Source organism: Nipponia nippon, unplaced genomic scaffold, assembly GCF_047370975.1.
Source record: "Nipponia nippon isolate SJK-2023a ecotype South Korea unplaced genomic scaffold, ASM4737097v1 scaffold_5, whole genome shotgun sequence".
Taxonomy (NCBI): domain Eukaryota; kingdom Metazoa; phylum Chordata; class Aves; order Pelecaniformes; family Threskiornithidae; genus Nipponia; species Nipponia nippon.
The window spans coordinates 71401874-71428600 of NW_028262369.1; the positions used below are offsets into that span (position 1 = coordinate 71401874).

The following is a 26727-nucleotide window of genomic DNA, read 5'->3' on the forward strand; positions in this document are numbered from 1 at the left end:
AGGCTCAGCTGGAGCAGGCTGCTCAGGGCCATGTTCCATTGGCTTTTGAATATCTCCAAGCATGGGCACTCCACAGCCTCTCTGGGCAACCTGTTCCAGCATCTGACCACCTTCATAGTGAAAGGGTTTTTTTCCCTATGTTTAAATGGAATTTCCTGTATTTCAGTTTGTATTTGGTACCTTTCACCGTGCAACACTGAGAAGGGCCTGTTTGCCCACTGGCAAACTCATCAGCAAGTGACACAATACATGCATAAAAGTAATTAAGAGTGCACATCATCAGCACTTTGCAAATGTCATGAAAAACGCAATTAGCATTGTGTTGTGATGCCTGTATTAAGGCAGTACAGCTATGACAGAAGCTGGAGGAAATTCTTCATCCCCTATTTTTATCTTCCTCTGCAAAAGATGAATGATAGGAGAATCACATGGAAGACATTTGTCACTCCATCCTCGTAGCATGTCACGCTGCTGGGAGAAGGCTTAAGATCTTTATGCTGCAAAGGGGAACACACTCTTCCTCCTCTTTGCTTACAATGCAGTGAAGTAAAAAAAAATACTGTTGCTCAAGGTTGATGTTGTGCCTAATGATGCAAGTGGAATTTCCCCTCAAAATGCATTGTGTCTCAGAAAACAACTCATTACAGCTCTAAAGAAGGAAACCTTCCATTAACAAATCATCACTGCAGCTACATGTGTGAATAAATATAGTAACTGGAATGCTCTTGTGGCAACACATAATACTGTCAGCTCTGCCCTCTCGTGCTCTTTACTGGGAAAGCAGTACGTTGCACACCTGATTAGCAAAACTAGGTGTCCTTAAGGGCTCATCAGAAGACACTTCAAATATGTGACACTGTCTCCAGGTTGCAAAGACATTAAAATTTCATTATAGATATATATCAACATGACCATGGTATATACTACACCTATTAAAAATAGAGTAACGTGATAAAAAATAGATTAAGTTTCCTAAGGAAGGCAGAAGTTGATTGATGTAGTGACTACCAAGCAAAAAAGTAAGCAAGAATAGACAGGTAGACAAAAGCAGTAGACAGAAAAGTATATTAAACTGTAATAGTCTAAACCATTGTATAATGGTACATACGAGAGCAGGTGCACAGCATCAGCATGCTGTTTGATGTAGTGCTGTCGATATTTGGAGAAATCATGAAGCATCTGCAGAGGGTCAGGGTGAATATTAATACGGTCTTTCTCTGTCCAAGTTTCCACAGCCACAAGAACCACCCTTGTGTTCAGCTGTTCCTTGTATATCTGAGGGCAGAGACAGGACAGGCACAGGAGTAGAACACTGGGTCAAACATGCACAGTTAGCCAGTAAGAGTAAAGCGGAAGGACAAGAGGGATAAAGCAGAAGGGAAACATGGGGAAACAGTTAGCTGGTAATGCCTTGGATTTCCTAAAAGTCAATATTCTGATCAATCTAAATTTTATATTTTAGAGGACAAAAAAAACCCAAAACAAAACAACTTTTGCTGCTCTTTTTTTGAGCTACTCCCTTTTCTTTAAAATTCACATGCCAAATAATTTCACCACTGAGTTTTGCAGAAAACCTGTACAAAAATCAGCAAAGAAGAAATGTAAAGGTACACTGGGTGATCTCAAAGTAAAAGAAAAGAAAGATCTCAAAGACAAAGAATAGCCAAAGCCAATTGTTAAGTCAAGATTAAATAATTTCTCAGTTCTCCAATACATCCAAAATTTAATTCACACAATGCTTGATTTTCATTTATAGTATGATCACTTAATGCTACTCAAGTAATGTGAGAATTAAGTAAGAATATTAATTTTTCTATTAATTTTAATGTCACTGTAGCAATAGACAAGGAAACAACAAGCCGGCCCTAGTAACTACAAAACAGCTTTAAAATATCCATTTTAATTTTGTGCATGATACTTGATTCTGAAATAAAACTGCTGCTCTCTTTAAGTTCAGGTTATAAAATGCCAAATTTTATTAACTAAGGTTATTCAGAACTTGCAGATCTACAAAAGATGCACTCCTTATCTGCAATAGACAGTCTGCCCATCAAAAGTCTTACATGGGGCATGAAGAACACTTACTGATTGGACTTATTCATGATCTAAAGGCACTGGATAATTAATACATTGGCTGCCCAGTGCATAAAATACACAAAAAGCAAGTTATTTGGTCACTTCCATGAGGCACTATATTAAATATATGCTTTTATTATCTTTTTGCCAAATTATACCTACAATACACAACATGAATTGCAAATATCCTCCTCCAGTTATGATAGATATTTATACTGAATAAACTGGCACTGACTAGTGTGCCAGTCTTTTGTATCAAGGCAGCATTATCCTTATAAAAAAGTCAATGTATAATACTCGGCTTAGGAAAAAAGTCAACAAATGTAAGAGCAAGAGAGAGCAACCAGCTAAGCTCAATTTTGTTCAAGCACTTTGAAGGAAAAAAGAATATTAATATGCCTCAATCTGAGAGAGACAGGCTGAGGACATACACAGAAAATGGTTAACGACGTGAGAAAAATCAATAGAATTAAACCCCAGAAATTACATATGGGTGGATCAATAAAGACTTTACATGTGTTTGCTGAGAGGAAAACTATATTTCCTGAAGCAAATAGGAAGGAAAGAATGGAAGAGGGGGCAGAGAACCTGGAAGCCTCTGAAAGCAAATATTCTTTTCCCAATAATGTATCAGTAAGAAACACAGACCACTCCCTATGAACACAAGGGAATAACAAGGCAGAAATGTCTGCTTCTTTTCATGCTTTGTTTAAAGAAAAGGCCATTAAGATGTCATTTTGCAAGATCTCTATGAGGGGACTGAATTCTACACTGGAGAGAAGCCGAATGCTTCTGTATAAACACATGCAGCAAATAAAAATGGAAAAACAGAAGGAATAGTCAGAGAAAGGAGAGACAGATTAAATAACTTTTGTTAAAATGCAGAAGAAATACAAAGAAATAATAATCAGCTGAGAAAAAAAATTAAGATGTCACCCTTTCCTTGGGAATGTCCAATATAAATTGCAGAAATATTATTTCGATTATTTATATTTTTATCTGCTCTAGTAACTTTTCTTCAGACTACTGGCATTTTCAGACCATTACATGAAAATATTCCAAAACACCCAGTATTTCATGTACTAGAAGTATATTCACCTAAATTTTCAATATACATACAGAATACATAATAATTTATATGTAAGATACTAAGAACAAATACTGTATTGCTTCCTCTGAACTAAACAAACTGTTGACAATGTTTTGCACTGAATCATATCATGCAGTTCTATTGGTATCAATAATGTCACATGGAAAGGGGACTTAAGAGTCAGAATTTTGCTAGCCTTTGTATTCATCACATGAATCTATCCTGTTTTCACTACACAGCTCTGAAATGTGTGTGGTTGTTACATGTATATCAAAAAGAGAAAAAATGAAATGTTACCACAAATCTTACTTTTAGTTTATACGCTGTATGTGAAATTGTTCTAAATTTAGTCACAGATACAAGTATGGTACCTGTGTCAGTGCCACCCATTTATAATGTACTACGACAGGATTTTGTTTGGTTTTAAGCCATAAATACAGATTTATAATGGACAATTTTCATTCACACTCTCTTTTTCTCCCAATAGATATGTGTATCCTTTGTGAGCTATACTCCCAGCTTCAACCACTTGTGGTTAGATTTGTTTCACAAATCTAAACTCAAGTAAATCTCATTCTTAAGCAGTGACAGATACTGAAAGCTGCTTCAAGTCTGAAATCCCCCCTGCCAAGGGCAAACTCTGGCAGTTGTAAGCTTTGAGAAAAATGCCAAGGATAATTTGGTGGTTTTTTAAACATTCACCTCAGGCTATTCTTCTGCAGAGGAACTGGAAATAAGTTCCAAAATGTAATTTTTATAACTGTTCATGTTTTTTATCCTGGTATCTGCTAATGTTAACTTTTTAAATATAGCGATAAACTAACAAAGTCAGCGATGCAGTTTTCAGAAGAAATATTGATACTTACAGCATCTACAAGGTTTACCACAGACTTTGCAAAATTGTTTGCATATGCATTTGAAGAACGGTGCTTTTTGAACTAAAAAGAGAAGAAAAAGTAGAACACAGTGAGAACTTAAAGATTTATTACTAATCCTTTATTTTTACAGCAAGAAAGGAAAATTAATATTTTAAGAAAGTGTAAGGGAAAAACTCAAAAAGCTTTTCAGACCACAGCCTATATCTCACATTCAAGAATCCCTGGAAGATAGACAGCCTTTCACATCTATAAAAGGAGCATTTAGCCACAAGAAATATCCTATTTAGAATCATAGTTCAAATGTTCCAGACAAAATTACAGGTAAACATGAACATAAACATGAGCTCAAAATTGAGAGGATGATGTAGCCGTTAAAACTGTGCTTAACCTGATGAGTTAAATGTCAGACATTCCACGACTATAATTATAAGACATGAAGATGAAGCATTTACCACTTGTTCTGTGTACAGCTCTTTGCAAAGGCCTCCTTTCTCTACTGTAGCACAAGACTTCTATGACAAGTAGCATAAGTTATACCAAAAGGCAAAAAGGAAGAGGGAGTGCATCGTAAAAGTGGAAAAGAGTTAAGCTGAACATCTTAAGTTTTAAATTAGATTTTTTTTTCCATTTCTATAGACTTAGATGAGCTGTATTACAAGTTCTGCTTCCTGATTTCTATGCATGTCCTTACAATTGTTTCATGTCTTTCCTCATCCTGCCCCACAAGTGCCCTCTGTTCCAAGTCAAATTTTCCAAAGATGCTGCCATGGTATCTGAACATGAATCCATGACTTTCAAAAACCAGTAAAATTATAAACCAAAAGTGCATTACACAATATGATTTGCAGGCAGAAAAAATAAGTCTTCAAAATTTCACAGAAAAGGAACACAAAATTGCATAGAACAAAGAGGGTAAAAAGTTTTCATTAAAAAACTCCTATTAATTTCAGCTACTGGTTATAAGCAACAAACCTCATCACCTCATGAGCAAGCATTATCAAGTTCCATGAAAGTGTCAGCTATTCCTAGTATGAAACACAGTACTCAAAAAGAGGTCTTGCAACAAGAGGGTCTGACTCTTCTCTGAGCAACTGAGTAGCTACTCTCATCAAATAAGTTAGATGATTAACTACCTTCCCAAATCAGAATTACTAAACAAACAAATCCCATTTTCCAGAATTATGCTTGGTGTGAAGGTGAAAGTAAAACTGCAAGACATATATGCTTTTAAAATTAAATAATCTGTTTCTCAAACTGAAAGTCAGAAGAGTGACACACACAGAGTGTATTATTAGATAACAAATTTTCCATCCCTTTAAGTTCCAGTTATTTTTGCACAAGCAATCTAGTTTTATATGGAGTAAATGCCATAGAGATTAACAAAAAGTTCATCAACCTTAATGATGACACTCATTCATTTGACTGGAAGAAGATAAATTTTTTACATATGCAGTTATTCACTGTGAAGTTCCACAATGCTACAGCACATCCACAGTAGGTTTTAATACCCAAAGATCCTACAACATAGGTTTGCAGAGACCCCCTCCCCTATAACTGTTCTCAAAACAAAGCACTTTCTGCTACAGTGCCAGTAGGCCCTTAGGATGTACACCGCGAAGAGTATCTGTATCACAGGACTCTGTTTGCTCCCTAGGGAACCATGATGCTAGAACAAAATAACGGGGAGGGGGGGGGGCAGGGGGAGGAGGCAAGGGTGGCTTTGTTTTTTTTTGTTTTGAGCCAATCCCAAACTTTCCCATAAGTGGAAAGGTAAAATAATATGCTTTGGAAAATGTTCTTTGCTTTCATGAAAGTATTTAAATGCCAAAATCAATAGCAATATACAACATAACATGTTTAAACACAGCTCCTAAAACAGAAATTAAGCTAAGTCAGTAAAAAGTGCAACAACCTAATTAAATAGGTTTAGCTGTGTCTTTAGTGTTACAGGAAAGCAAAATTTTGTGAAAATACATAGTATTAACCACTGAACAACACAATGGCCAAAGAGGTTTAAGATACTTCTTCTGACACAGTACCTTGCTGCAGGAGAAATCTGCCCTCTACTGGTAAACAGAAAACCTTAAAAAGTACATTTAGTGAGCTCCTGGACTGGCAGGATTTAACTCGTAATTGTGAACACTTCCTTAAGTATATCCATTTTATTCCTTGAAAAGAATTATTATCTGCTTCTGAGTCACTGACAACTCTGAAGCAAAAAATCTTGAATGCTTGTGGTCTAAAGTTCTAATAAATAAAGCCTGAGAGGAGACAACAGTTAGTGTCTGTAACAAGTGCAGTGAACAGGATGGTCCTTTAAGCATGTCTGTAATACAAGAGGCCAGAAGAAACAGACATAGAAATATTATCTCTTCATAAGGAACACTAACCACAGACCTCAAACAAGACAACAAAATGTCACGTTACTCTGCCCTACCCTAAACAACTAACATGTGAGCACTCTTAGAATAGTTTCCTATGAGGTGGCTTTACAAGTGAAAACAGTTGAAGAAATTTCTGTCCTACTCTTTCCACCCATTCGAATTCCCCCCACATGGCTGAATTGACGCAGATTAAATATAGGTTATATTTGCCCAGACTATTTCTATGATTTATTAAACAAATGAGGGAAGGTTGTATTATCTGTCTATTCAGCACTGGAACAAGTACCAAATACTGCATCCTGTTCTGGTATCTGCTATTTCTGGCTCTATAAAACCATCCTTCAGTGCTGGCAAAAGAGCCCACAACAACATAAAGCATTGGGAAAACATGCAGTAGAGTGAGAGATGCAAGGAGCTCTTACAGAAACTTAAAAGTTTATATTACTTGCACATAAAAAAGCAGAAACTGTTTATCAACCGAATTTGATTTAAAAGAAAGGACTTGCTCATACAGAAGCAAAGTCATACTAAGAGTTGATGATCCTTATTTGCCTCTTAGTCAATGAACAGCTGAAAAAGCTAAGCAAGACAAGGGCTCAGAACAAGGCACAACCAAGTTGATTTTAGAGTTACTCACTGTTGGTTGTAGTATATTCTTTGTTACTAGAAAACTTTTAAACCTACACTGAGTATTTTTCCATAACAGATATGCTCTAATTAAAATGTAGCTTGCTTTTAGACTCAAATTTGTGATGCTTTTCAAAAAGGGTCTATAAAATAGGTGTTGAGGTTTACAAACTTATTACTCCCCAGGCCCCTCTCTCTTGATTTTTCATAGGGGTAACACATGGACACTTTGATAGCCTTACTTGGCATAATTAGTGAAAGCAGTAACATTTAAATAACAAATGTCACTTGGTCTGATTTTTTCCAGTCATCCCTCAAGACAAGAAGGAAAAAAACAGTGGGCTTCCCCCCTCCCCCCCTCTTTTTTTTTTTTTTTTTTAAATCAAATTACAAACACTTTCTGAATTGAACAAACAACTTATCTTGCGCTTCATTATGAATCCTGTTTATAGGTGTGGAACAGCCAGGAAGAACAATCAGATAGTTTTGTCTATATGCTTTGCTGCATTAAAATTTAAGTTAGTAAAACTCAACTCAAAGTAACAAGTTCTGACCTCTTTCTTTATTACTTAAAGGATAGGATGTAATTTTAGAATGTTTAGTGTGTTTGTTCTGGACATAAACGTTTTGTTGCTTTACTTTATTGGTTATAGGCATATTAAATTATTCGTATGATACCAAAGTGTTTCAGACATATTTTGAATATATAATTGCTGTAGAAAATCTTAGGTAACATTAAGCATTATTAGGTATTATGGCCTACACTGTGTCTTACAGTACAAATGTTAACAGCTGCTGATAAATGAAATATTTGACCCAAAAGTAGCTGATGTAGCACAGTGCTGTACATCAACCTACAAATTATAGTTAGAAGGAAGATTACCACTGAATTGATGTACTTGCCATTTTATGGTCATTGACTATCATGAGCTCCAGATACTTCATTTCTTCAAAGACACCACGAGATACCTGATGGATTAAAGAAATTCTTTGAGAAATCATGAAGATGCAGTGATTTTCAAAAATAACTGCAGCTGATTTAATAGGATTGCCCATAAATATTACTTAGGGTGTGCAAACCTGTAAAACTGGGTCAGACATTCAACTAGAGTAAATAATCATAGCTCCAGTAACTTAGTGAGTTATGATAGACACTGGCTGAGAATCTGAGTCAGATCATTGAGAATGTTTAGAGTCTATTCTTTTTGGTTCAGTGGAGAAGCCACCACTGCTTCCTTCCTCTTATTTTCACAAAGGAGAAAAATCTCAAGCACTAAAAACTCTTGGGCTACTGTACTATTCATCACAGATTTAATGAGGAAGGAAGTTAATAAAAATAGATGTGCCCTCAAAAAAATGCTGTGGATTGTGCAACTCAGTGAAGAAATACAGCTTAATCTTCTTTAACTCAATTATTCCCCTAACTGACACATATGCATGTACAGATCACAAGGACTGTCCACTTCTGCTCTCTCAATAACCCAGTTCTGGGTGTCCTCATTTGGATTTTTAATTTAATCATGCTACTTAACAAGCCAAATGAAAATAAAGTCAGATAACTACAAAGTAGCAAGACTTCATTCAAAATTATTCTTTATCCTCAAGCCGACTCAAAATTCTCAACTCATTTTCACTACTAAACTTCCATTCAATTGATGAATGGTGTTGCTGTCACTTTAGAAAGTTTATCCACTTTTCTCCAAATACTCTATTTTTCAAGAATAACCTTCTTGGTTTATCATTTGATAATTGTATTATGTGACAATATTAAGCTAACAAAAATATTTGTTTTCTAAAGCCTATGTTCTCTCAACATTAAAAAATCCAGAAATTAGTGGTTTTGGTTTTATAAATGGTCTTAACTCGAGGTCACACTTCTACTCACTGCTCTCTTTCTTCTCTTTCTCCTCAGCCACTGTAGTTCAGACAGAAAGGGCCATTCAGAACTAGATTCAGTCTCTGTACAAATTACAATTTAAGAATTTCATGGCATTATTTTAAACTACTTATGTACACTGTCCAAACCAAAAGTAGACTAAGATCATCAAAATTAGAAGAACCTTTGCTATTGAAAACTTCCTTTTTTAAAATACACAAAACATAAAATATCTCATTTCAAAACTCAAGTCATTTACAAATCTAAAGTTAGAATTAAAGCATGCAAGGGGAGGTAAAGAGATTGTAACCTGGGCTTAGAATATATGTTTTCTTCCATCTTGTGTCCTCAATAGCATTAATATCACTTATTACATTAAATGATTTGCAGAAGAAAGCTAAATACAGGTCTTCATGGATGGAAATCTTTCAGCTGCTTTTTGACAACTCTAAATTCCATTGCAATAATTGTGAAAAAAGTCAGGTTAGTATCTATTTTCCAAGTTTTTCTAAATAATCAGCAATTTTATAGAGACTGTTAGCCTAATATTCAAATTTTTCAAGTTACAAATTTTTCAAGTTATATACAATTATTTCCAATATTGAAAAACTCATAACAGAAGCAAAAACATACCAAGGTCCTGCAACTGCTTGGAGGCTTGTGTTCCGTAAGTTCTTTGGATGATATGTGGCCTACTTTTACTTTCCTGATAAGAAAAATACATGACATTTTCTTCTAATTAATGTCAAGTGAAAAGTGAGGTAGTTCCTTCAGTATTTATCATTTTTATCATTTTTCCATAAAATGCAAGCAACCATAGTACCAATTTGGCACAGTACTAATCTGAAGCAATCTATTTGCAATCCTGAGCAAATCATGGAGCCTCTCTGCTTCAGCACATTTACTGGCCTACAAAGCAGAAGTATCACAGATGTCTTTGAGATTACTTGAAAAAAAGTCCTTTAAAAGCCTTACTGTTAGAGAACACAGACTATTTATTCCAATAAATCAAATGAGAGAGTATATATCTAGTTGAAATCTTCCTCCCACAGATGAAAAGCAACTATTACTATTTATGACAAAAATGTATCGTTCTAATTGCAGCAAAATGCAAGAAACTAATCAACACGCTATCTTTAAGAGGATTTTTTCACCCTTTTTTATTGGTGTATACAACACTTAAACAGGAGAAGACTTCTAATGCGTATTTTCTTTAGAAGTCTGACATGCCCCAAATTATCACATTTTGGTATCTGCTCTAGAAAAGAACTATCTTTTCTTCCGTAACACCTCCTCTGCAGAGCCTGCCAAAAGAAGAAATTCTTTTCAAAGGGTAGGATGCTACTGTTCTGCAACTTTCATAAGAAATACATAACACATTGAAGGAAAATACTGCATATTTTTGCTGGGTTTTTTTGGGGGGTGGGAGGACACAACTTTTATATAGCATCTACTGTAGTTAAGATTAATCAAGCTGAATGAACTACATGCTGAAGGCTGTGTCCAAGGTATTTATCTCATGTAGTACAATCAAAAAATGAGCCTCTGAAAGCTCTCTGTAGCTGTATTATTTTCATCTTCAGTAGTTTTGAGAAAAATATTCACCTCATCTGTCTTATTTAGAATGCCACTTGAATCCTCAACAGAGTTGGCAGATTGTATCTCACTTTTATAACTAGAACTTTTGCTCTACTTCCAAGTTTTACTGAAATATCACACTGAGAGAGAGATCCTGGTTTTCTTTGTCCACCCAAGCAAGAAAACAGTTTAGACAAATTCTCTTCTGGCTACTATATGGATACCATTTTATAAATATAATCTCCATTAATTTACTGTATCTGTGCTGTCAGTTTTCAGCCTTACAACCTTTATGAATATGTGCTACACCAAAATGCATTACATAGCTTAACACATGGCATGTAATATTGGTCGTAAGGAGACTGAGAAATCTTTTTGGATGTAACATTTTCCTGTGTCTCTATAGTTTCATTTACAGCCCCATAATTGACCATCCTAATGATATTGATTCCTCTGAATGTTGATCCAGTTTCTCTGAAAGTGTCAGGAGTTGAAGATTTTGCAGATCTTTCTCTGGACTCTAAGTTCAGCTTTACAGTCACTAAAACATATCAGTTCTGCAGCATTACATTATTTGTCATACACTGGTAAGTATTAGATGGAGACAAGCTTGAGAGCTGTGATACAGCATCTGGAATATATCCTACAGACCAAGCAGGATACAAAGCTTAAGAATTCTCTGTCTCAATGTTGCAGAATCATTTCACTGAAAATCACTCAAATCCTTGCACCATTCAAGAGGTAGAAATCTACCTGGTTTTACCACTGTCTATGAAATTGAGTCAGTTCTATTAACAGCTAAAGTTATAGGAACAGCTGTATTATAATACTTAACATGAAGTACAAAAATAATAATAGTTAGCAAGATACTTGTGTAAATGCAGTCCTACATGCTGATCCAGCATAGTCATATATTTGAATATGCTGGATCAGAATCATTTAAGCTATACAGCGACCACTGACTTAACATACATAAAGTGAAAGATACCCAGATGTAATTAAGCTCTACTTCATTAAGCTTTTTGTGGAAACATGGTAGATCAAGAGCAATCTGATACAACTATTTAGAGAAGGATGAATAAATGACTTCCAGAGATCCCTTCTATGAATTTATAAACCCTTTAGTTCAAGTCCTAGAGCAAATTGATAAACACTTTTCGACAGTCCATAACCATTTGCTACGGGAACAGTCTTATTAGTCTACTCCCAGCATCTAAATGATCAACAATAACTAGGAAAAGAAAGATTAAAGAAAAGCAGAGAAAAATCTTAGGTAATTCATACTTACACACTTCTTGCCTTAAGTAAATTCCAATCAAGTGTTTTAAAATACTTTCATTTTTCATATGAATGCATAAGAGAGGTCATTCATTTATTGATTTATTCTAATACTTTTATTTGCTATTCCTTGAGCATTCTCTTTCCCAAACCAAATAAATTAGATAAAAATAAACTTACCGAGCTGTGGGTCAGATCCATCGGTTCTATCAAGTACAAATAAGTACTATCTTCAAACATGCCACTAGAACATGGAGAAAACGAAGTGATATTTAGGATTACATGGCAATTAATTTGACTCCAGGATATGATTTTTTGATGGGACAAAATCAAACTTAGGGATGAAAAACGGATCAATATTAAAATAAATTCCATATATGTTCATTACTACTGCATGTGGCTAAAGCTAAGAATTTTTTTTTAAGAGATCAGGCGCATTTGAATGAACTAACACTGAATGTAATGGCAATCTAATGATAAAGCACCAAAGAGAGTAAAGAATTGACCTTGGAAAGAGGAAGTCCTAAGGCACACATTAGCAGGCAGAATACAATCAACAGGTGAGTTGCACTTACTAGTAATTAATCCTAGTAAGGACTAATTTCTTACATTTTTTTCCTTGTACAATCTAACAAAGAGATCAATTTTTCTATTGGCTGACAGAATCACGCATGAATACTGAGCATGCAAACTGCTGAAGTACAATTCTCATTTATGCTTTACCTTAATAAGTTATCTGGTGAAATATTTATTTGCACTTACAATAATCAAAGGTTTCATGAGATAGCATCAAAAGACTTTAATCCCAACGATACTAAAAAAAAATGCTAGCAGTTTGGCATAGCTGGTACTGGCATTTCAGAACATCAAAAATCTTTGGGCCTGTAGAGTTTCAGTCCCTCACATATTAAAAAATAATATTCAAGAGTAATAATTAGTTAATAGCCTTGTTTGAAAAATGAGAACATGCACTTACTGAAGTCCATTGCAAGTTGAAAGAGCAACTTTGGAATCCTTGATACCTCTGATATTTCCATGGTAGTAACAATGCTCTCCACCCTAATAATGTTTAAAAACAAACAAAAAACCACACACACACACACACATACAATTACTCTGATTTAATGTCTGTTGCTTAAAACCAAGGCAAAAAAAGATCTAATACCTTGCATTAGGTAAAATTTCAGATAAAGCAGTGATTAGTAAAGTAAATACCAATGACTAGCCCTAATTGCTTATAAGAGAAGAACTGTGCCCAGTAAAGACTAATTTATATAAGTCTTCAATCTATAACATGGGTTATTCTTTTGTTGAAGTCACAGCATTCTTGATCTTTTTTTAAGTGCAATTCTTTGCTGTAAACTGATTCTGTAAAAATGTTAGGTAATGCAGGTTACATGAGCATTGAATTGTTTCTTGATGCCTTCCAGGTCTGTTAAAATTACAAGTGATACAGTGTTCAATCAATCACCTGGCATGTATTTGGCTTAGATCTGGATTCTACCGATTTTGTCTCCCTAAAAATTTATCAGTTATAATATTACATCATTACACTGTAGGTACCAATATCACTAATGATGAATGAGCCAGAAAGTGAATCCAGTTTAGCAACACTAAAGTGCACAGTTGCATTTTTACTGTACATATCAAAAGGGTACCAAAAGTCAACTCTTGATTTTAATTGCATAAAATTGGAAATATATGCAAAACCCAAATTATTCAAAAAAGGGCAGGATTTTTGTGTTTCTCTAAGGAAGTCAGCAATCATGTTTTAGACAAGGTCCTGCCTTTTATTTAAAAAATAATAACATTTAAATTACCTAGAAGTGTGTTTAAATGTTAGAGACTTTAAAAAACAAACAAACAAACACACACCAAAATTAGGCAAACTACATCCAAAACTGTGATCTAAAACCTCAGTTCTCAAAGGCCCTAATGATATGAAGAGTAAGGGAGACCCTGCTGAATGCTGCAATGCAAGATTTGAACAGTCATCTGATGCAGGGATTAGGCTGAATAGAATTAGTGCAAAATGTGCTACAAAATGGGAGTACAATGAAGCTCTGTGTAGTCTTCCACTTCTCCACAAGAGCATAAGGGAAGTTGCAATGCGTATGGCGGGGGGACACACACACAGACGGGACAGGACAAAGCAGGAGACCAAAATACCACAAAGGAGAATTGGTACATACTTAAAGTTCTGATCCAGAAAAGCCTAGCTTAGATGCCAATTAAACTCTAGTGAATGCTACATGCTTTCCTCTGAATAAAAAGTGCAGGTTCCCTGGGCCTGCCTGGTTTTCATCATAAAATGAGCTAAGTTGAGCTCTCCTCTCCTGAAGCAACTAGCTCCTAAGCTCTCCTTAAAGTGGACAGAGAACTTCAAGCATGTGCAGAACACACTTAAGACAGAGTGACAAGACAGACCCTCACAAAATGGAGTTGCAGTGCCTTTCTTTTCAAAATATTGACAATTACACGACAACGCCCCTCTCTGGCTAATAACTACAGCACTCATCCCAGGTTCCCCAACTGCTGAGCCGTTTCCCAGGTCACCTTGAGGAGCGTCAACTCACATCTCCCCACCTTCTAAAAGTGTGCTCTAATCTCCAAAGTTACTGGCTACTTTGCGTCAGAGCACCCCACATGAATCAAGCTAACGCAGTCTCATTTTGTAGAAAACACAAAGATCTATGAAGTCAGAAAGAGTGAGCATGATTCTGTACCCCAGAAACTAGGAAGCTTCTAGGAAGAGGCCTTAACGGCAGACTACAATAAATAAATTATTCAGATGAGAAATTCAGAAATAATTATTTTGTCAAAGCATCATCTACTCACATACAAGAATTACTAGTGTTAAAATAATTTCATTAAGATCTTTTTAAATCTCCAATTTTTTTACTTTCTGTAGTTTTACAATTTGTCATTTTTCTCTATATGTTCTAGCTTTCTTCTATGTACTAAATCTGTGTGATTTAATTTCTCCATGTAATGGAAGTAGAGGTCTACTGCACTATCAAGAGTTTTGTATTATTTGATTGTAAATAGCTAAATATGTATGAAAACCTAAAAGCTTTAGCATATTTTTAGGATTACATACTATAGGCAGCCACATGGCAAGTTATTAAATCCTTTATCTCTGTTCTGATACAGAAATTAATTCTATCCTTATTGCTGGACAGAAGAATTACTAATATGTAAAATTCCATAAATCGCTGAGGAATAAATCGATTGGACTGTTAAAGGCTTACAGAACTACTTATTGCGACTAAGGGTGAAATATACTGGCTTCATAGGAATGGTTCAACTGAGTAAACAAGAAGAGTATACTTTATTTCTGTTGACAGAAAATAAATATCAAGAGCAACATTAACAGACTGTTCAAGCTATGAATGTTTAGAAAGAATCCAAGAAACATTACTTTGACTGTTCTAAAGAAAAAGGACTGGTGAATTTAGAAGCTGTTAAATACCACAAATTCTGCTGCTATATGTCAGTGACGCTAAAATGAGGAAAACTGAATGATACTAATTTACCTCATTTAAGTAGTCTATCAACAATAACCCCAGCTAAACTAAAGATAAAAAGTATTCTCAAAAAGTTTTATTAAAAACCCCTAAGTGTGGTTGTCTCTCTCACATATTGTTTGAAAAACATAACATTCATCATCAAAATATTCTTAATTCTGGTGTTGCACGTCATCTGAATTCCAACAAGCATATTGGACCCATTCCTTCTGCAATTATTGTAACTCAAGGAAGTACCAAAAATGTAAATGCTCTTTGTTTAAGTATGCACAGCATTATTTCCATTTTGCATCTTATTAAATGAGTTATTCAGATTCTGAATGAAATTCCTAACAGACTATTGTGCATAATTAAAGTACTACACAGAAAGCAATCACTACATATTCACCTTTCCATCAGTGAGAATGCAAAAGCCATGCTTTGTAACAACTAAATCATGATTATCTTTCTCACACAAGTAGCTTTTCAAGATTTTTTTTTTTTAAAAGACAGTCCTCTGAGTAAAGAAATTGCTGTTTGTTCTTCAGTGGTGTTTTCGCTTTTGTGATAAACTACCCCTTTCTAGGAAATACAATAATTTTCAGCAAGATCTCATTTCTTTACACGCACATCAGGAAACAAAACAATCTTTTACTTACTCAGGTCTAAACGGGATTATAAGATACTGCAAAAGACCAGGATACAGTCCTTATTTGATCTCCTACACAAATTGTGTGTGTGTTTTCTGAACTTATAATGAAGCCTTTTACAGATTAATGTGACCTCAGGAGCTCTATTAGTGTTTCTAAATAAATCAATTCAGAAAACATCCCCTAGGAAGTTTGGATCAAGTTACTGCAGCATGCAAAGGTAGTCCATTTGCTGAGTCTAAAGTTCTAATATAATTTTCCAGTCAGATTCATGATTCAGCAACCGCAGTGCTCACTGCTAGTGCTGCAGCTGACAATTGCATGAGCTTGTCTAAATGCCAGAGGGAATTGTTTTCTTGCATCACTTACCATTTTTGCCTATTCTGCAGAGTACTGCGTCTTAATGAAACAACTTCCTTAACATGTTATGTGAAACTATTTTACTTCTTCAGTGGAAGAAAACAAAATAGTATATTGCAATGATTATATTGCAATGTGATTGTTTAATTTTGCCCTCATCTACCATACATTGTTTTATTTAAGATTCTCTATAACAAGAGCAAAATAACAAACTAGACATGTAATACCTGGACAAACAACAATCCTGACTTGCTGACGGCATAAATGCAACTTGAATGCTTGCTTTCCACCACTCTAAATAGAGATATATTTCACATGTAATAAGCTCACAACAAATATTCCAGCATTCATACCAAATATGAAAAAAGTAATTCCCTGAGAACGTAGTTTATAACCTTCCTAGGAACCTACCAGTCCTCATTTTGTTACTACAACAAACAAAAAGACTGATCTGGTTCCCTTAGTCAGGGCTGAACTATCTTGCATAACTTTAATCTCTTTGTCTTTGGATCAATAGCCTATGGCACTGAATTCAATTTGGGAGCTGGTTTGACAAATATAATTAATTGGATGTCAAGCAATATGCTGGTTTTGTAATAACTGAAATTTTAACCTCTAGAGTTAAGTCTTTCATTCTCTGTTTCACAACTGTGTAATTCTTGCAAAGAAAAGTCACTGCAAGTTTTTTTGGTTTGTTTGAATGTCTTACATTACCATTATGCCTTCCCCTTGCACTTTGTGCTAAGGACACGTCAATAATTAATGAAGACTATACCGATGGTGACTTCAACCCCTCCATCCCTTATGTTCTACAAGATGTAATTGTTCTGGCAGTATGTGGATCATCTTCACCACCACCACCTACCACTGCCTATCCCTCACCCCGACACACAGTTTTCCTTTTTTGTACAATTCTTCTTGTATTACTGAGGTATGCTTACAAGATGAGATCACAGTTACCCTGTATGTGTGGAAAAAGGCTTCTGGTGCTTTTAAGTCTTGCAAAACTTTTCTCTTTTTGCAACATTTTATTGGCATTGTTCCCTCAGATAGACCATTCTGACACATTTTAAGAGCACAATACCTTAGAAAACTTTGGTTTTCCATCTTCATAGTGAATCTCCACATAATTGGAAGATAACAAGTCACTGTCAAAGAAAGGAAAAATCAAGATGAGAAAAAATCTGAATATTCTTTCTACTGCTATGGGTGGGTTTGAGGTTTTTTTGTTAGAATTTTCATACCATTTTTTCTTTCCTTCTAGATTAGTTTAAAGAAAATCAAGCAGCTTGTGTCCAGTAAATGGTTTGCTGGTGCACTGGAAGTCAGAGTGTGTTACAGAAGGGGGAATTTCATTCTGCAAACTAATCCCCTGTATTTTAGCTTTACCATTAGATTATCAGCGTTTTAAATATGCAAAAAATATGGCTTTAGAACTTTCCTTACTGCCAGTACTTGGTACTGACAAAAATGTATGTTTAGTTCAATATTGTTTTCAAATAAGTTTTATATTTTACCTAAAAGTTAAACAGAGTATATGTAAGGCTGAATTGTTCTGAAGAGTGTATACTTTACCTGTACCTCACTTTCACAACTGCGAATACTCATTTTTTTCAAAAAACAGTAGTTCTTAAAAACAAAACAAAACACACACACAAAACCCCCATACTACCTCTTTTCTTCCTTTCACTTTTTCTTCTCAGATTCTTTTCTCACTCTTTATTTTTTTCTAACTCTAGCAAGACAAATTTCTGAAGCATAAAAATTTCCCATACTGTATAATTTACAGTTCAAATATCTTTTTTTAAATAAGATTAGCTAGCCTGTACATATCCTGGGATAACTTCAATGCCCTATTCACCTCTCATGCTGTCATAATTGGGGTTGCAGCATAACGGCCCAGGGAAAGCAGAGCAATTAAATATGTTAACTGGCCCCATCATATATACAAGATAAGCATTTTATTTAATGTGATCCAGAATTCTCAGCATTTTCCAAGCTTCTAAGAGCCTGTACCCTTCCACATTAAAAAAAAATCATTAAAGGGTCTGATAGTGGTACATATATCTAAACAAAAATATTGTTGCTATGAATAAAAAACATCATCATTATGGAAGCCTCATCTGACAAAATAGCTCTGATGGGAATTCATGACTAACAACAACTTATGATAATGGGTATCTCAAACTCAGATTAGGCTATTAGCAGTCCTGATAACACTTTCACTCCAGGACTACTGGCTCATAAAATCAATTCTTCATGCCACATTTATCAGGCACTACACTTCTCAGAGAAGATCCTGCAGAAGTCAGTTACCAGCCGTTCTCTCAAAAGTCCTTTTTCATGCAACTGAGAGACCACATTATGGGCACTCTGTGCCTGCAAAACCAACACTAAGAGCCATGAATAATTACTGAAGTCTCATCATATGTCTTAACCTTCATTTTGATAGCAATATTTAATAGATATATTTTTAAAGTGCAGATTTAAAAATAAATTCAGTTTCATAAAATCATTTTAACTTTCTCTATTGGTAACATAATAAGCTATAAATTTTCTGCAAGAAAATACAAGTGCTTTACAAATAGTGTAAGCACTTGACTACAATGCAAACATTCACTTCTTCAATGTGGCAAGGTCTGAAGCTTCTAAAGAGGATTACATATACAAAACAATTAAACTTTGGAGTGTTGATAATGCCCTTTTCTTCTTTGCATTTTTCATACTTGTTACGAAGCATAAGGACTGCCGTCCTCAGTACTTAATGGGATGGTATAGACAAGGCTAGAGGTAACTGACACAAGTAGGAAAATGGAAAATTCTGATTAGATGTAAGTTTAAAAAAATCACTGAGGATGGTTAAACACTGGTATTGTGCTCAACTTGGAAGGGTCTTGACCAGATTCCGATTTTTACAGACGCTTCTGCTTGAATTCATGGAGACTGTTTGGTTTCCTCAAACCAATTCAAGGATCAGCATTTATCTACCTGTTTCCAAATCAAGCTCACACTCTCACAACCCCTTTTTTGCCCTCTTCTAGTACCCTTACACAACTGATCTCAGAACTGCTTTCAGTGCTATCTAGTGCTTTCGGCATCTCATAAGACTTGTAGTAGGTGATTTCCCACTGTGTCTACTGACTCACAACTAACTGTAGTTTAATAACAGAATTTATCTCTTAGATTTATCCCATTTCATGTGACATAAGAGCTACTCAAAACTTCTTTGCAGAATCTTTCCAGAGTTCAGTGCTGTTTTCTTGGATCTTGGTTGAACTTCTGTTGTAACCCGATTGTTTCCTTCATCTGCCAACCTTTTCCATTTTTTAGCTTCTCATTACTTCCAACTGCAAAGGGATTCCTGATTCAGGTAGTAAATACAGTGTCCCACATGGCAGGATATCTAACATGACATGCTTATGATGGAATACTCCTATATATATTACAAATACAAAGCAAGGATGCAGCAGACAGCAGCTTTTCCAGTAGACTCTACACTTTTCTCATCGCTGACTTTCCAACGCCACTGTCCTGTGGGATCTGCTGGATACAAGGCACATCGATGAAATTCTCCATACTGAACAGATTCCCTCCAAAGAAAATTGAGGCCTGCTATTCATGATATACTTCCCAAATGCCATACTATAAACAAAATGCGCATTTTGCCAAATGTAACACAGTATCTACCACCTAGAAGCTGGAGTAGAAAATCTATTATAAGGCTATTGTCTTTCACAAACCCGTTCTCATGCTATGCTGTAACAGGGTATTTAACACTAGTTTCTGATCATTATTACATTCCTAAGCTTGTCACACATAACCACCAATGTACTGCAAGGGCATTTTTCTCTTAACATTTCCCAGAGGGCAGCAAGATTTTGAACTTTCCATTGAAAAAAAAAAATCAGTCAGCTTCTCCTTAAACTGTATGCCTCTGCCTGGGTACGTACCTGATTTTTGCCAGGTACTTTGTATCACTTATTCTTCTTTCAAGTATCTGTCTACACTAGCAAACATCCTAAAGAACACCTTACTTCCGATCATCCAGAAATCCCTCCATGTATACTGCTAACCTGAGACAACCACAGATTGCCTCAGGGCAAGAGGCAGGAACAGGAGGGGGACAGTATGTTTGCAGGTGTTTTCCAACATGGCTCTGCTAGTACACACAACCAGTTGCTTCTATAATAAAGCTAATCTCAGTCCTGTTCTCTATATTCATAGCAAAATCAGTATAAACACATCCATAACTATGCTTACAAATGGTTACTATTGAAACGTGACATTGCAGAGAGTAGCCTAGGACTGAAAAATTCAGCAAAAATGTTCCACTACTGCCACAAAGAAAAAGACAGAATTTGGGTAAGGGAGTTTGTTCTGTATTATGCTAAAGCTCCAGGAATAACAACAGCTGTAAAAATAAGCATAAAACTGCTACTGCAAATTTTCCCTACCAAAACTTTTACCTGTTATTAATGCTGACAAATCTGACAAAAGACAGGAGAAATTATTTAAGGAAAAGAAAAAAAAAAACACTTAAAAATAACTTTCAAACATTTTTTCCAACATGAAAGACACATACAGAAGAGCATTGTAATTTTACCAGTAGGTGTGATGGGATCATTTATGCAAGTGGCATCAAAAAGAAGGGCCTGGCATACACTGATTAAGAGCCCATGTAGATGTACAAGTGCCTGAGGAATGAGATACAGAACTCATGCATGAAGTAGGGGTCTCCACATCACAAAATAACTCTTCTTCTTTCATTATTGTTTACAGAAAGCCTAAATTTACCTCTGAAAGGCAGCCCTGAATTTCAGAAAATACATTTGTGCCTCATCTACACTGGGCTGTGTTTTGTCACCTTTCAGTTGATCCATTTACATTTTGATTAAACAGAAATGCAGTACAGCAAATTTGGTTTTCCATATTATGAGCACCAGAAACAGTGCAAGCTTTCATTGAAACAACTGTGTAAGTCATGATCACATCAGACAAAAGCATATTTAGGCTAGTGAAACATTAGTATGATGCCTTACAATGAACACATCAAATTGCAACACGTTGAATGAACTCATGAAAAAAAAAATTTAGTCTGCTGTGTCCTCTTCTATAGTTCCTCCCACCCTGCCATGTTTGTCTTAGGTAATTGTTTTTTATTAAGCTGTCCCGCATCACCAGCTCTTCTATCTGAGTTACACTGAGACATGCCAAATAAGCAACAAAGGGATGTGCCATTCCCAGTAGCTGCTGCCTTTGAAGACACGGGCCAGCTGTTAAAGCAAGCAGCAGATGCTTTCTGAAGAACTCACATCCACTTCCCCAGCACATATTTCACTGCTGCTGTTTTCATTAGCAGGAGAGCTGCAGTGTGAAAAGTGGCTTAGCTTAGCTGGCACTTAACTATCCCGATGAAAAGAATTGATTTGGATAGGTAAAGGCTATGAAATGACCAAAAGATATCTCATATGCAAGTAACCAAGTTAGCTTCCAGGAACCTAGTACGGAGCCTGCGGAAAATCGCGCTACAGCTGAATTATCTTTCTTGCATACTTTTAAAATTATCTTTATACTAACCTACTACCAACCAATAATTTATTTTTTTTAAGTATTCCGAAATTATTCAAGCTCAGTACCAGTGTCTGAGCAACCTAGTTTAGTTTAATTACTTAATAGAACACCCATCAGATGTTTTTCTCCATTTGACAGATATAGTTTAGTAGGACATAAAGATGTGAAAAACAAATTGAGACCTTGCTACAGCATTTTGTTAGATCATCAAGACACTGTCATCTAATGAAATAGCCATCTGTATAGCCTTGTTTCTCTTACAAATTTCAATTATACCCACAAGCTTCGTTAAATCAACTGTTCTTATGGGAATTCATTATTAGGTGTCTAGTATGTATTTACAGCAGTCTTTACTTGGCTGTTGTCTTTGAAGCTGCTCTGACAAGAGTGTCTCCAAGGAATAAATATACTGCAAGTATTCATTATTATTTTTTAAAATACAACAAGGTTTCACTACTTTTTCTTATATTATCTTGAAAGAGCTTAAAAATCAAAATGCGATACTGTGGATGAAGCATCTATGTTTAGAAGCAAATAAAAGAAACGACTGATGACACAGATGTATAGGTTAACTTTTTCGTAACTATGGAATCAAAGAAAGTCCCCACTCACTTCTGCTACTAATAATGATTCTGAAGCATGTTCTGAAGTCATATAGAATGGTGTAGAAAATGTTCCAGATTCTTTTCTGGATTAGTCTGCCTCCCTCAGTGCAAGAAGCCTTGAGTCAGTCCAAGGGAGTTCAGACAACAAATTCTTCATGATCCTTTCTCTAGTTATGTCCTGAAGCCCTCCATCTGAGAATAGAGCATGCTATATTTTAATGGATACTTCAACAAGCATTTTGAAAGTAGGAGCTTGAAGAGGTCTTCAGAATATTAAGAACAGTATGTTGCTCAATTTCCGCCATATTTTCCTTTACCATAGCACTGAAGATGATACCACTTTAAAAAGTGCTCTGTAAAAGGATATGAAGAAATGAATGGCTCGACAATATTACAGAAGATATGAGTACTGTGTCATGGAAAAAACTTCAATGTAATTTGCTATAACAGAAATTTCCTAGAAGAGCAATTGACAAAAAGATTTCATTTAAATAACTGTTCAAGTTCATTCAACACTGCATTTTAATTGATCCCTTTCTTCCATCACCAGCTTGGAAAACAGGTAGTTTTGAATTATCAGTAAGAACTTTATTAACCTGTAGTGTAAGGTTGAGGGCTAGCATCTGTCTTTGCCAGAACAGTCTCATTCAATGGTAACCATATTTGCCAAAGCTTCCTTCATTTAAAGCAAGCTCTTTTATATAAAAAAGAAATTGGGTTTCTTCTCCTGTTAAAGAATTCACTGAATGCTCCACATGTTCTGATACTTTGTGTCTAATGATAACAGTCCAATTTAAACCAACTCTTACTATGAAGGAAAAATCCAAGCAGATGTGGGTGTGGGGTTTCTTTTATTATTTTATTTCTAAAACTAGTGAAATAAGTTTATTTATACTTATAGAGAGATGACTTGACCACCTTCAGATTAGATTAACAACTATAGCAGAATCAGAGATACATTTTGGTATTCCAGCAAACTAAAAGTTTATTTTGGTTCCCTTAATCCATGCTTCCATGTTGAACTATATTGCACAACTTTAGCTCTGTCATTGAACCAAGTTAAACTCAGTGATACAGGCTCTCAGGAGTTAGTCTGATGAACTTATTAATCATATGTCAAGCACACAGGCTTTATACTAGCTCCGAATGCAAAGATTTCAGCCTGACTATAACAGAATCTGAGATCTTAGTAATTCACTTCAGCATAAAGATCTCACTATTAACAAGACTGGGCCATCTCAGAAACAGACTGAAAAATCTACTAGATTAGAAAGATAACAGTTCTTCACCACTGCCACATTACAGTGGTTATATGTGAGCAAGGAGTAAGAACATAACCTAAGAAAGGATGCATCAAGTCAGACGACTGCTTAGTATGTTGTTTGACAGCAAATACACACACAGAGCAATTTTTCAGGGAGTTTTCTCAGCACCCAGTGGTCTGTGACACCAGGATTTCATAAACCAGAGTTAGTATAATTGTTTTCAATGGCCCTCAGTAGATTCCTTTTCTGTAGGTTCTTCCAATCCTTCAACTCCTGTAGATAGTTTAATATGCACAATATCCTGTGACAAGTAAGAAGCACCTCCTTTCAAACCTCCTACTGTATTTGATACCTGTAGCTATTTTACAGGAGGAGGCAACAAACACCCTCATCCCGCCACACAGAATTTTATAGCATTGTCATATTGCCCCACATGCGTATTTGCCTTGCCCTGAGCTTGTTGACGCTAACAATCCACCAAACCAATGGCTGTGGTTGCATCTCAGCTGACGGGCAATCAAAACCCTGTTCAGAAGGGTGTGAGATCCACACTTAATCAAGTCCAGGATCAGGAGTACACAGAATAAAGTCTTTTCACTCCACAAGCAAGTGGTCTGACAAGAGGGCTAACATTCACAACACCTATGTCTTTGTTTTAAAAGACAAACAGCATGTCCTCTCAGGTTTTGGGGTTGGGTGTTTTTTTTGTTTTTGTTTGGTTGGTTGGTTGGTTTTTGGTTTTTTTGCTTGTTTGTTGTTTGCGTTTGGTTTTTTTTGTTTTGGGGTTCTTTTGTGGTGTTTTTTTTGGTTTGCTTTTTTTGTTTTTGCTTTGTTTTTACAAATTCTTTAAGATGTCTCTTTGCAGAGGCTCCCAGATCCCAAGAGCTCTTACATTAGCATAAAGAAAAAAAAAGTAAAATTTCAAACAAATTAGCCTACACTGAGTTTCTTACAGTTTTGTTGAAATAAGCTCTGCTGTCAATGATTTTATTGATAGCCATTCTACAGAGACAACTCTACTCATGCATTGCACAGCAGGCATAGGGACATACTTAAGTGCTACAGGGGAATCCAAAACTTGCGTGCTTAAAAGTCAGGGACTGCAGCATCAATTTCTATGGCTACAGTTATGAGTTCTCCCCTATAAAACATATATAGAAACAGACACGCATACAAACTTATTTAATAAATATTTTCTCAAGAGAAGGGAAGGAGATGAAGAAAAATGAGATCAAAAAAGAAGGAAAAAATGTTAAAAGGACTGATATGGAAAGTTCTATGAGGAATGAAAGAAGTCAATGACAACAAGCTGGAAATACTGCTGAGAAATATTTGAGACATGGAGCTAAGAGTGCAAGGCCTTGGTCAATGGCAGGATTGGTGCTGCCTCCTACTGTACTCCTGGAAGAGTGAATGAGTAAAACGCTAGACTGCACATTAGTGAACCTACAAATGCACATGCATACATAATATTATAAAATACACATTTTTATCATAACCTTAGCAACAGGATGGAAAAGAATACCTGATGAGGGTTGTGCTAAACACTTAAAATTACAGAAACAAAATACTAAGAGAAGACAGAATAACTGAAATATTGTTTATAATTAATGCTTCTAATTTACAGCTGAACACAATAATTGAGAAGGAAGCTTCTTCACACCATCAAGTTTTTATAATTTTTAAAATGACAAAAGAAAGCTTTTTTCACACATTAATGTCTTGAAAAATATGGAGAGGTTTTAGTAACTGTCTCTAAGTCTTTTTGCATATGAAATGCCTACTGAGGCAAATGATAACTTTTAATAGGTTGCCTCCAGTTCTGGGAGTGGCAAATGAGGCAGTAAAGCTCTGTTATCTACAGCTGAGACACTCAAGACTGCACTTACTTGCAGGAGTATACATGCATTGTTGTAAAATCCTAACACTTAGTTCTTTGCATCTCATCTGTAACAAATTTTAAAAAGCAGATGAGAGTCAAACTTGCCACATTATTATAAAATATTATAAAATATTTATAAAATTAATATAAAATATTATAAAATATTTATAAAATATTATGAAATAAATATTATCACATTCAATTTACACAGCTTGTGTATCTTACAGGATCCATTTAGTACCCTAAACATTTAAGCTTTTATTTAAGAAAATGTTACAAATATTTGAAGTTTCCCTCCAGAAAACTGTGACTAGTTTTCCCATTTCCATTAAAAAAGAATTTGGAGAAAAAACAAGAATCAAATAGATTCTCAAATAATCCAGTTACTGCCCTACTGTTTTTTAAATTATGCTAACAATGTAATCTCCTCTGGGACTATTCTCAAGTTAAATTCAGCCCTACAGAAACATACACCACAAAGACTACACAACAATTATAAGCTTTAAACTGATGGATAAAATTGGCTGTAATGCTGCACTTCACATCAGAGACTGCTCACAAGAGTCATCATATTTTAATGTCTCAAATATTTAAGCCATGTTACAGTCAAATGTGGCGAGCTTTTTTTTTTTTTTTCAGTTCATGCCGAAGATGCCAGATTTTTTTCATATTATCTCTTCATTGAAAAGGAAATCCATTTTCCTGGAAATGGATTTTCCTGAAAAGGTGGACTTCTACAGGGAAAAGAAAGAAAAGCTGAAAAATACAGGCTGGTTTTGGTGATTTTTTTCCCCCTCCCCGCAAAATCCTAAATTTTGAGGGAAGTTTTCAGTAGGAAGGGAGATACATTTTTGTCTTTGGTTTTTACCTCCTGTTTCTGTCCAGGTCAGGTACCTAATTCTCCTTTCCTTCTTTGTGCCTCAGCCACCACAGTCCCAGTGGGGGAAGGCTCTGGCATGGCCCCAGCCCCCAGTGCTGCAGGAGACTCTTATTTAGAGACTGGTGCTAGACCATTGGCTGAAAACTGCCAGACAATATAGCCAACTTCCCTCATCACTAAAAAAACAGGAAGTAAACATTTTTAATTCACTGCTTTTGGCA

The 26727-nt window shown here is 35.5% G+C and overlaps 1 protein-coding gene across 6 annotated transcripts in view; it reads right to left on the minus strand.

Moving 5' to 3' along the window:
* The window catches only part of ADAM23 (ADAM metallopeptidase domain 23), a 79919-nt gene that overhangs the window by 36631 nt on the left and 16561 nt on the right, over positions 1 to 26727 (minus strand). For all 6 annotated transcript variants that reach the window (XM_087731734.1, XM_087731735.1, XM_087731736.1 and 3 more), the window contains exons 4-11: positions 17388 to 17451; positions 12764 to 12846; positions 11968 to 12031; positions 9565 to 9637; positions 8941 to 9014; positions 7959 to 8024; positions 4033 to 4104; positions 1109 to 1275 (exon numbers count right to left, since the gene is read on the minus strand). In XM_087731734.1, coding sequence (XP_087587860.1) covers positions 1109 to 1275; positions 4033 to 4104; positions 7959 to 8024; positions 8941 to 9014; positions 9565 to 9637; positions 11968 to 12031; positions 12764 to 12846; positions 17388 to 17451 — 663 coding nt within the window. The remainder of the gene's footprint in view (positions 1 to 1108; positions 1276 to 4032; positions 4105 to 7958; positions 8025 to 8940; positions 9015 to 9564; positions 9638 to 11967; positions 12032 to 12763; positions 12847 to 17387; positions 17452 to 26727) is intronic.